The sequence below is a fragment of the Sinocyclocheilus anshuiensis genome, unplaced genomic scaffold (assembly GCF_001515605.1).
Source record: "Sinocyclocheilus anshuiensis isolate Anshui unplaced genomic scaffold, SAMN03320099.WGS_v1.1 scaffold688, whole genome shotgun sequence".
Lineage (NCBI taxonomy): Eukaryota > Metazoa > Chordata > Actinopteri > Cypriniformes > Cyprinidae > Sinocyclocheilus > Sinocyclocheilus anshuiensis.
The window spans coordinates 416,329-428,166 of record NW_015555748.1 but is presented as its reverse complement, the minus strand read 5'-3'; the positions used below and the strand labels follow the sequence as shown (position 1 = coordinate 428,166).

The 11,838-nt window shown below is 36.8% G+C and overlaps 1 protein-coding gene across 1 annotated transcript; it reads right to left on the bottom strand.

Annotated features, from left to right (window-relative positions):
• Positions 1 to 884: 884 nt before the first annotated feature.
• On the bottom strand, positions 885 to 5,915 carry avpr1aa (arginine vasopressin receptor 1Aa). The gene is made up of 2 exons (XM_016467311.1): positions 4,723 to 5,915; positions 885 to 1,617 (listed from the first exon to the last, which is right to left on the bottom strand). Exons 1-2 carry the CDS (start codon positions 5,591 to 5,593, stop codon positions 1,325 to 1,327), a joined length of 1,164 nt encoding a protein of 387 aa, XP_016322797.1. The 5' UTR covers positions 5,594 to 5,915; the 3' UTR covers positions 885 to 1,324.
• Between the last annotated feature and the right edge of the window lie 5,923 nt (positions 5,916 to 11,838).

Genomic DNA, 11,838 nt, shown 5'->3' with positions numbered 1-11,838 from the left:
ACTGTAAAGCATGACATGCGGCGGCACGAATCAATTCGTAATACTACATAACCTCAAGTGCCTTTTGTAAAATGTTTCTACATAAAAAAAATAAATAAAAAAAATTCACGACATTTTTTTTTTAAAGTACACTACAGAAAAAAGTTTGGGATTTTTTTTTTTTGAAGTAAAAGTGTTTTTCTTTTGCTCACCGAGACTGCCTTTATTTGATCAAAAATGTGGTAAAAATTTGAAATATTATTACAATTTAAAATAATAGTTTTCTATTTGAATACATGTTAAAATATAATTTATTCCTGTGATGCGCAGCTGAATTTTCAGCATCATTACTCCAGTCTTCAGTGTCACATGATCCTTCAGAAATCAGTCTAATATGCTGATTTGCTGCTCAAGAAACAGTTCTGATTAACCATGATACATTTTTTCAAAAATAAGAAGAGCAATTATTTGAAATAGATATGTTTTGTCACATAAATGTCTTTACTGTCACTTTTGATCAATTTACTCCGCCCTTGCTGAATAAAAGCATTAATTTTGGCTAAAAATGGCAGTGCCACACTTTCCACAAAAATATGAAGCAGATGAACTGTTTTGAACATTGATAATAACCAGAAACATTTCTTGAGCAGCAAATCAGAATGATTTCTGAAAGATCATGTGACACTGAAGACTGGCGTAATGATGCTGAAAATACAGCTTTGATCTCAGGAATAAATTACATTTTATGATATATTCACATAGAAAACAGTTATTTTAAATTGTAATAATGTTTTACAATTGTACTGTTTTTACTGCATTTTTTTAAAATCAAATAAATGCAGCTTTTGCATTTTTTTTTTTTTTTAAATATGAAATATTATTCCAAATGTTTGCCATATGTCCTTATAACTTTTATTAACATAATTGTATTTAAAAAAAAATTGTTCTTCAGCAAGAAGACTGAATCTCAGACAGCAATGAGACTATGAGATGGAGATTCCAGCTGAAGTAGCAAGGAGCTCCAAAGCGCAAAAGAGATCTCAACAATATCTCAAACTGTGCTCAGATCTCCATATGAACTCAATCATTTCTCATCAAATGTTCTGAGCCGCTATGCACATTCATTTCACAGCTCCAGACTCTTACTGGATGATTACAAGTGACTCAATCGAGTCCATGCTTAAACAAAACAGAATGAACTCCATCGCATCTCCGGAGCAGTAATAGTGTGCTTTATCTCATCTGGAGCTCAATCAGCATCCAAAGCCTGGAGTTTTAAAGCCCTGCTGTGAGAGTCTCACCAAAGTGCGGATCAATAAAGTCACATTCCCAGGGGTCCCCTGCGTCACGTCTCAGCCGGAGCCGACCTGCTGGTTTTGGGCGAGTGATCGAACTCTTTCCAGGTGCCTGAGCTACACGTGGGGCTGCGGTTGGCGATCTTGGTGAGCAGCGTGGTTCTCCGTAGGCTGCTGTCCGAATCCTCCTTCCGGAAGCTCTGCTGGATCTTGTGGCAGCAGGGGAAGCAGTGAGCGAAATCCTGCAGGAGGTGTCCGCTGAAAACCATGTAGATCCACGGGTTACAGCAGCTGTTCAGACTGGCCAGCAGCGCAGACAGAGTGACGGCCGTGTTCTCCGAATCTAGACGCGCAGAGACACATAAACAATGACTGTAAATGCTTGAAATAAAGATACTCTCCAATAAATAGTCCAATAAATAAGTATTTCCACAACACAGTTCCTGTGTCTCACTGTTGGCTGTTTACGGTACACTGTAAAAAATGATTGTGATTTTAACAGTAAAAGACTGTAAAAATGCTACAGTAAAAACCTGTTAATTGGTTATCAGTAACTTTCCATACTATATACGGTGAATAACTGTAATTACATTTAATGTAATTTTACAGTAAAATACTGTTAAAATTACGGTTTTTGGAAGTGAAAAAGAAAAAGTCATTGTATAATTTACAGTGAAAAAACATAAATTGACACTCCCAGAATTCCCTGCATGACACTTCATTTTTTTAGTTTTTTCATTGAAATAACTATGTTTCTTCTTAGTTTTTTTCTTGTCAGTTGTGCACCTTCTATATATATATATATATATATATTAGTATTTCCCTTCTCAGCTTGTGGAAGATCTGTTTGTGATGAGCTTTGGTTCATCGTGTGACTTTCTCATCACCACCTGTTTTGGGTGGTTATCAGTGCATTACAATGGTTCAAAACAGATATTAGTACTTCAATATGCTGGTTTATTAACATTACATCAGTTAATGAAATACGTTTTTTTATTGTGAATTTAAGTTAAGTCTGTAAAACCTAAAATATTGCTACCATATTTTTAACGGTGAAATTCTGGCAACCACAGCTGCCGGTATTTTACCGTAAATGTCACAGATTTTTTTTTTACAGTGTAGCAAAGCAACACAGCAACAATGATTAACATAGATTAACAGTTTATCAACAGCTTAGAACATTCGTCATCCAATCAGAATCCACAGTCACTGTATCAGCCAATCAGCATCCAGGACCGGAACTATATTTTTATAGTTTACAAACACTAAAAAGATATAGTCTATAAATATAGATATAGATGAATTTTTAAAAAGATGTTTATAAAAAGAATATTATATTGCAATTTTTCTCCAAACTAGATCTTCAGACTTATTTATACAGCAGATAAAAGTATCATAAAAAAAAAGAAGTATAAGAAACATATAAACTTTTTTTAGTTGGGTTTTAATCATTTTTAACCAGGTGTTATGCCTATTATTTCTTATTTATGTATAATAAACTAATAATTATTTATTTATTTTTAGTTTGCCAAGCATACAGTAGAATGTAACATTTGATCAACAGCTCAGAACATGCGTCATCCAATCAGAATCTAGAGTCACTGCATCGGCCAATCAGCATCCAGAACCAGAACTATAATTATGTAACTGTGTAATAATAAGTATATTACATAGTGTTATTTTTTAATCCAAAAGAGTCAAAGAGATATCCAGATTTATTTATACAGATAAAATAATCCACATAAAATATAGATTCGAAAGTTTTAAAATATACATAACGTTTTCTTCTCATTTACTTGTTTTTTTGTTGTTGTCATTTTTAACCAGTTATTATGCATGAGTGTTGCCAGATATTAGCATAAATAAACATGACTATTTTTTTTGTCTAGTTTGCCAAGCATCATATCAATAAGCAAAAACATTGTGTCAAAATTTCACAACACGTGCCTTAGAATCAACAGTCACTGTATCGGCTAATCAGCGTACAGAACAATATGTTTTATAAAAACAATGGTGTCTTTTTTCAGCAAAGAGAGGAAAATAGATATCCATATTTATTTATACAGATACAATTATCAATAAAAATTACAGATTTAAATTTTTTAAAAAGATTTTTCACATTTATTTGGGTTTTCATTCATTCTGAACAAGGTGTTTAGCCTTCTGTGTTGCCAGATATTAGCGTAAAATAACTAAACTAATAGTTCATTTGTTTTGATTAAAGTAATTTGTCTTGTAACCATGTGAAAATGAGGTGAAATTGGGTTAACTAAACATCCCATAAGCTCGTGTGGAATTTTAATGGAAGATTTACACATCCTAAATCTGCAGCTGTTCTGTTTAGACACACTATTCTGGTCTCATGACTTCATTTCTCAAATGATCTTTATATCAGAGAGACTATATTTAACACGTTAGCACTTCTTTCCATTAGCAGCCATTTGTTGTGTTTTAAATTTAAACAAAGCTGCAGTGCTTTTGAAAGCGTCCAATAAACATCCTGAGCATGCTGGTATCATATAAACCCATTTCATTATACATACAATACAATAAAGCATTTGCACATTTAATAAACAATTCAGTATAAAAATCAATGTATAGGGGACAATTGATATTTTAGATGTTGTTACCACATTGATGCCCCATGATTACAATCTGTTTTATTTTTGCATTTGATAAATAATTTGAACAATAAAAATGGACCAGATCAACCTGATTACACAAATTAAAGTATTTTAGGGTCAGATCAGGTAGAAATAAGAAACCTGTGCATATTTTTACTTTGCACAGTGAGCAATCCAACGTTAATACATAAATGCAAATATGAAATATGAATGAAATGCATGACATTTTAAATCTTAAATTGTACTACCTAACATATTTAATGATATTTATGTTGCTCAGCATATATTGAACACTTATTTACATATGCTTGAAATGGATTAATGTACATTAATCTCTTAAGCATTACACAACATAATTTTTGTTAATGATATAATGAAATATTTAAGTATTATGAAGCGTTACACAGCATATTTAATGCAGCAAATATTAATATGCATGAAATATATGACAAAAGTACATTACATTTTCTTTGAATATGTATTAGACTGCTAATCATTATACAAACATAATTTATGTTAATGATAGCCTATAATTAAATGAAACGTACTATAAAGTGTTCAAAGAGATTTATATATAAAATGCAGTGTGCACATTTAAAACACATTAAAAATATGAATATGTATGAAATATATGAAAATTAAAATTGTTAGTGTACAATAATATGTTAAGCATTAAATATGATAATATAATGTTTGTTAACTATGAAATTACTACATTTTATTTAAATGATTAGGCTATTTAAAAAGTGTTACTATGTGCACATTTAATACCTGAATCATAATTTCATGGCATGCACGTGATTCTTTCCCTCATTTCCACTCACCATCCCAGCTGAAGTTCTTGTCCCACACCGACCACATCTGCACGGTGAAAAACGGCGCCCAGCAGATGATATACGCGAGAACAATAACGAAAGTCATCTTGACGGTGCGTAACTTCGCTCTGGAGATCGTGGTGACGCTGCTCACCGAGTTCTTCCCGATCAGCCCGTTCTTGTGCGCGCCATCCGCCGGCGTCTTCTTGGTCTTGTATCTGATGTTCATCCTGATGCTGTGGCATATGAATCCGTAGCTGGTCATTAATATGATCACCGGGATGAGGAAAATCCCCGCTGTGATCCAGGTGATGTAGGCGCGGAGTCCCCAGGGCTGGATGAAGTGACCCCAGCAGTCGTAAACCTCAGAGCCGTTCTGGATCTCACTGAGGGAGAAGATGAAGTACTGAGGGGTGCTGAGGAGCAAACTGCTGACCCACGTGCCTGCGATCATGATGTGGGACCTCCGGGTGGACTGCTGGAGGGTCTTGAGAGGGTGGCAGATGGCGATATAGCGATCTAGAGTCATCATAACCATCATGTAAGTGGACGCGAACATGCCCAGCACCTGCAGGTGCTTGACGATCCTGCACAGAAAGTCCGGTCCGTAGAAACGGAAGGTTATTTCCCAGCACAGCTGTGGAAGGACTTGGAAAAACGCGACCACTAGGTCTGCCAGGCTCAGGTGTTTGATGAACAGATGCATGCGGGAGGTTTTCTTCTTGGTGTTGTGGATGGCCACCAGGACGCTGCAGTTCCCGATCACGGCGACCGCGAAGGTGACGCTGAGGACCGCGATCTCGATTTTCGCGACTTCTTCGTCGCGTCCGAACGGGTCGGTGGAGTTGACCGGGTGCGATGCATTGCTCAGGTGTCCCATCGTAAGATTCGTCAAGAATAACAGCAGTCCAACGCGTTAAAACGCGGGCGAACGACGTGCGTAAATGGAAACGCCGGTGTCCCGTTGCGCGCTGCTCCGCTACGCTGCAGATGAAACCTAGTGGTTAAATATCTGTGTTAGTAACCAAAAGGATGGAGATTTAAATCCCACAATGGTTGAATGATAAACTATCTCCATTTTGCCCTTGACCCAGAATTATTCAAGGAGACATTTGGAGTTGCTTTGGTTAAAAAGCGTCTCCAAACAAGTAGCTGTCGATTTGTAATGAATATCTAATGCCTGTGCAACCCAGATCTCCAAATGTCTCTCCTCGTCTGTCTGTGGCTCTGCTCAACGCCTTTTAAACCCGCCTCAGATTTCAGTCACGGCGCGTAACGCGCGCGGAGCCAAACCCACCGGTGTTCAGCAGCTCAGTTCAGTCCTTTAGTTTAGAGTACATACAGACAAACCCTCCGCCCACCCACCGGACCCTAGAGTAAACACCCCTCCTAAAGTCTGCTTTACGTGAAGATCAGCCTTGACACATTCCCATATAGTACAGAACCATAAACATTCTCACACTATATAACGCCAGTCATGTCCGGGCTGATTTATTTTGAAATACATTAAAATTAGGCCTAAATAATATGAGTGAATATAATATAAAGTATATAGTATAAAGTATAATATATTATTTAAATTGTCAACAACATGTCCCGGTTACCTTCCACTCTAAAGTTAAATTAAATTAATGATTATCTATCTATATATAGAAATCATTCATTAGTCCTCACCATTGTGAACAACTTTTAAAGCAGCCCATTTTAATGTCAAATATATGATTTAAATAATGCATTCAATATATTACAAAAATAATATGTTATGTTAATTGTGTCAAGACACAAAACTTTTAAGTAGTTCATTATTATGTAAAAAAACAATGACACATTATTTAAATAATACAAACAATACATTACCAAAAAAAATGTAAAGGTGTAATATGGCATTATATGACAGTTGTTTGACAACAGCTGAAAATAAATAGTAAACAGAATAAAACTTGCCACACGTTTTGAACTTTAAGACCTTTCCAGTCTTTTGCAATGACTAGATCAGCATTTTAAAAATTCGGTTTCTTTTGAATTAAGAAGGATTCATTAATTTGAACAATTTGTGAATCATTTGAACAATTCATTTAAAATAACCAGCTCAAAAGAAGGATTTGCTCAAATCACACATCATAATGACTTGAGGAAGTTGTACTGAACAAAAGAGCAATATCCAGTCAATTAAATATTTTAGGGCTGAGCATAACAAAAGAATTGGTGGGAATCCTGTTTTAAATATGGTTGGAAAGAGCCATCACAGTCTCAGACGAAGACAAAACAAAATGTTCTAGAAGAGTGAAAACAGGATTTCTGATCAGTAAATCAATCACACACACTTTACCACATGAAGCACATTTTAGGATTTGACAAAAGGATCTAACAAGAAAAACGTCTAAGCAGTAAACTAAGGCTGATTTGTTATAGTGTCCTAAAACTCCACATTCTTTCCAGTTGGTTCGAGTTTATTGAAACGCAATTGTTCAATTTTATCAAGGCGATGTGAAAAAAGACTTCAGAAGCTTTAAGCAGTGAAATCTTCTGAAGACAAAATGAGAAATCATTCAAAATAAATCAAGGTATGATATAGCTAAATTGCATGAATAGATTTGAGATTTGTTAATTGTCTGAAGAACTGTGTGTGGTAATTGCCTGTGCTAAATGCGTCACTGGATAACGCACAAAAGTAATTCGTATGCTTGGCCAGATCTGGTAGGCAACTGATTCCTCTGAGCTGCATTTACATTATGGATCATTTGCTGACTCTCACTGTCTCACTTTATTCAGCTAATGGCACTGGATGGGCAGCAGTTCTGCAGATTTTGCTTGAGAACACATTTCACTTTGGACAAGTGACTCAACACAAGACCAGAATTTAAAAAAATTCCTTAAAAATTAACATGATTTACAGGATGCATGATCTTTGACATTAAAAGGAATGGTTCGCAAATTGAAAATGTCCTCACCCTCAGGTCATCCGAGATGTAGATGAGTTTGTTTCTTCATCAGATTTGGAGAAATGTAGCATTACATCACTTGCTCACCAATGGATGCTCTGCAGTGAATGGGTGCCGTCAGAATGAGAGTCTAAACAGCTGATAAATACATCACAATAATCCACACCACTCCAGCCCATCTTGTGAAGCCAAAAGCTGCGTGTTTGTAAAAAATCTAATCCATACTTTTACCTTTAAAACATAGTTTCTGGCCAAAATACGAGTCCATAATCCATAATAACATTTCCTTTAGGGATGAAGTCCATCACCTGTTATCTCTCACATCAAAATACAACCATATATTTGTTTAGAGCTGCTTTGGCTGGTAAACAGTGCTTGATCAGAGCATATTTCTCTCCTGATTCAGATGAGATGATTTTTTCACTGGAGGAGTATGGATTATGGATTATGGATTTATATTTTACCTGGAGATAAACACATCTTAATGATGGCTGTGTTTCTTACAAACAAGCAGCTTTTCTCTTCTCCAGATGTTAACTGATGAACCGGAGTGGTGTGGATTACTTGTGGATTATTGTGATGTATTTATCAGCTGTTTGGACTCTCATTCTGACGGCACCCATTCACATCCATTGGTGAGCAACTGATGGAATGACACATTTCTCCAAATCTGATGAAGAAACAAACTCATCCTAATCTTGGATGGCCTGAAGGTGAGTCAATTTTCAGAAAATGTTCATTTTTAAGTGAACTGTTGCTTCAACAACAAAAACATATAGGAAACATTTTCACTTCCATTAGGTTAATAATCCTACACATTTTGCTATTCTCACTATATAGTTGCATTATATTATCTGCATTATCATTCATACATGACGGAGATAGAGTAATGGAACTGAATGTCTAACGTCATTGTTCTATCGTTTTTCCGTGAGCCTAAGGGTAAGGTTTGTCACCCATTAATCCCTTTCTACCTCTTCACTCATCTTTTTTTAGAGATAAGGAGGGATACGCATATAAAAGCCTATTAATACCTTCCCATCCTGTGTGCCAGTCTTCTTCAAATATTTGCCTCACTTTGTCTGTTTTTTCTTCTTTTCGTTTTGGGTGCATTATACTCACCGTCTCTCTGCCAGCCGAATGCTTCCTCTCTCTGTCCATTTAACCATTTGTAGTAAAATTTAAATCACTAAGGAAAATGTGTAAGAAAAATATTACAAAAATCTTGGGATCACATCTGATCTGAAAACTTTCAAGTAGCCTATATTTTAATGTGAAAAAAAATATTATTTAAATAATACATGCAATGTATTACAAAATAATACAATGATATATAATTTAAAAATACATACAATATAATACAAAAATAATTATATTATTTAAATATTAAAACTAAAACACTCCAGCAACTATCTAGAATATATCATTCAATTTCTTTATGCAAAATACAATTATCACTTCTTTTAAATGACATTTACTTATGAGATTTGCCCTCAAATAAATATCAAACTCAAAGAAAAGGCACAAAAAATCCAAGAAACATCTTGAACACTCTAGCAATGCCCTTGCAACTACCAAAAACACCCCAGCAATGGCATAGAAACACCCTCGGAAACCACCTAGCAATGTCCTAGCAACCATCTAAAACACCCCAGCAAACAACATAGCAACACCCTAGGAAACCACCTAGCAATGCCCTAGCAACCATCTAAAACACCCCAGCAAACAACATAGCAACACCCTAGGAAACCACCTAGCAATGCCCTAGCAACCATCTAAAACACCCCAGCAAACAACATAGCAACACCCTAGGAAACCACCTAGCAATGCCCTAGCAACCATCTAAAACACCCTAGCAATGGCATAGAAACACCCCAGGAAATCACTTAGCAATGCCCTAGCAACCACCAAAAACACCCCAGGAAATCACCTAGCAATGCCCTAGCAACAGTCTAAAACACCCCAGCAAATGCATAACAACGTCCTAGGAAACCACCTAGCGATGTCCTAGCAACCATCTAAAACACCCCAGTAACAACATAGCAAAGCCCTAGCAACCCACCTAGCAATGCCCTAGCAACCATCTAACACCCCAGCAAAAACATAACAACACCCTGAAACCACCTAACAATGCCCTAGCAACCATCTAAAAGACCCCAACAACTGCATAGCAATGCCCTAGGAAACCACCTAGCAATACCCTAGCAACCATCTAAAAGACCCCAGCAAATGCATAACAACGTCCTAGGAAACCACCTAGCAATGCCCTAGCAACAGTCTAAAACACCCCAGCAAATGCATAACAACGTCCTAGGAAACCACCTAGCAATGCCCTAGCAACAGTCTAAAACACCCCAGCAAATGCATAACAACGTCCTAGGAAACCACATAGCAATGCCCTAGCAACCATCTAAAACCCCTCAGCAATGGCATAGCAACACCCCAGGAAACCACCTAGCAACCATCTAAAACCCCTCAGCAATGGCATAGCAACACCCTAGCCTAGGAAACCACCAAACAATGCCTTAGCAACCATCTAAAACACCCCAGCAACAACAAAGCAACATCCCGGGACACATTTTACTCTAGAAAATATTTTTCGTTTTCTTTATGCAAAATACTATTTATAATTTCCTCTGAAATGACATTTGTTTGTGAGATTTGCCCTCCAATAAATACCAAACTCACAAAACAAGGTCGATGTAATATATTGTAATTAAGCGATACGTCATGGTAACACATTGCTAAGACATCTCTGACGACGGGGAACTGCGACTGTCCCGCTGAAAACAAGCCACATGCATTATCTGTGCGCTTCCAGCGGTGAAGCTGAGAAATCATTCTGATCTCTATGACCAGGACTATAAATCACAAGCCGGACATCACAGTCTATAAAAAAAGAGTCCAAAACTTCCCATAGACATTCTATTCCCAGAAAGAGAGCATCCTGCGGTTCCAGTCTGGACAATGGGAAGTGTGTGTGGGAGCCGAAGATATCAGTTCCTGATGTTTGACTGCAGGACGACCCCGTATGAGTTCAAGCGTTTCATGGGATTATTTAAAATTATATTAATGATATTTGCCAAGTCAAGAATGATTATTACTATTACTCATGAGGTTTATGTATGAAACATCAGTGTGTCGTCCTGAAGCGTTTGTGGTCCAGACATGAATTATTCCTCAAATCATTTATCTTTTTAAGGAGAGTGTGCTGCTAATTTACCAAATGATCAAACACAACATTTACACCTGCTGGACCACAAAACAGGTGACTTAGCAACCACACATAGTAACGGCCCAGGAAACCACCTGCCCTTGAAACCATTTAGAAGACCCTAGAAACTGCCTAGCACTGGCCTAGGAAACACCCAAAGCACTCTAGCAACCACCTAGTAAAAATGCCCTGACAACGCTCTGAAAACTATCAGAACACTCTAGCAACAGCATAGCAACACCCCAGCAAACAACCTAACAGTGCCCTAGCAACTGCATAGCAATAGCCTAATAACGACCTAGCAACACCCTTGCAACTACCAGAACACCCTAGCAACAGCATAGCAACAACCTAGGACACCACCTAGCAATGCTCTAGCAATTGCATAGCAATCCCCCACACAATCTCAGAGCACTCTAGCAACCACCTAGCAATGCCCTAGCAACTACCAACACACCCTAGGAACAACACAGCAATGCCCCAGCACAGGCCTGGTTCTTGACGGCTATAGAACGGTGGGCTGGCAGATATCCTGGGTGGGCATTTTTTAGTCGTCATATCATCACATAGAATATAAGATATGTATACTGTACATACTGCTATATTAACTATATTATATGTACACTGAAAAAAGCTTTCATGGGCAGCATAAAATATCATGCACTTTCACAGCAAAATACACTTTTTTTCTCTTTATTGAATAGTAACAAAAAAGCCCTCTTTGTTCTCTTTCTCTAGATCATTGTTTCTACACTGGCGACTCTTTTCAACTAACTTTTTTATTTAAACCAAACAAGGCTGTAATCATGTCTAGAACATTGGAGGGACCAATTGTTTTGAGGAAAATATAAAGACCAGACCACTATGGTAATAGTATTTATTTAAAGAAACTAAATAAATAAAGGATTTAAATGGATTTAGGGGAATAAATTAAATCAGTTCAATCTGAACTGCAAATAATATTTTTAT

Excerpts from the sequence above, each read along its gene's own strand:
- avpr1aa (XM_016467311.1), bottom strand. The coding sequence starts at position 5,593 with ATGGGACACCTGAGCAATGCATCGCACCCGGTCAACTCCACCGACCCG. Across the intron at positions 1,618-4,722 it reads CAAGAACTTCAGCTGGGATG|ATTCGGAGAACACGGCCGTC; the intron begins GTGAGTGGAAAT and ends CTGCGCGTCTAG.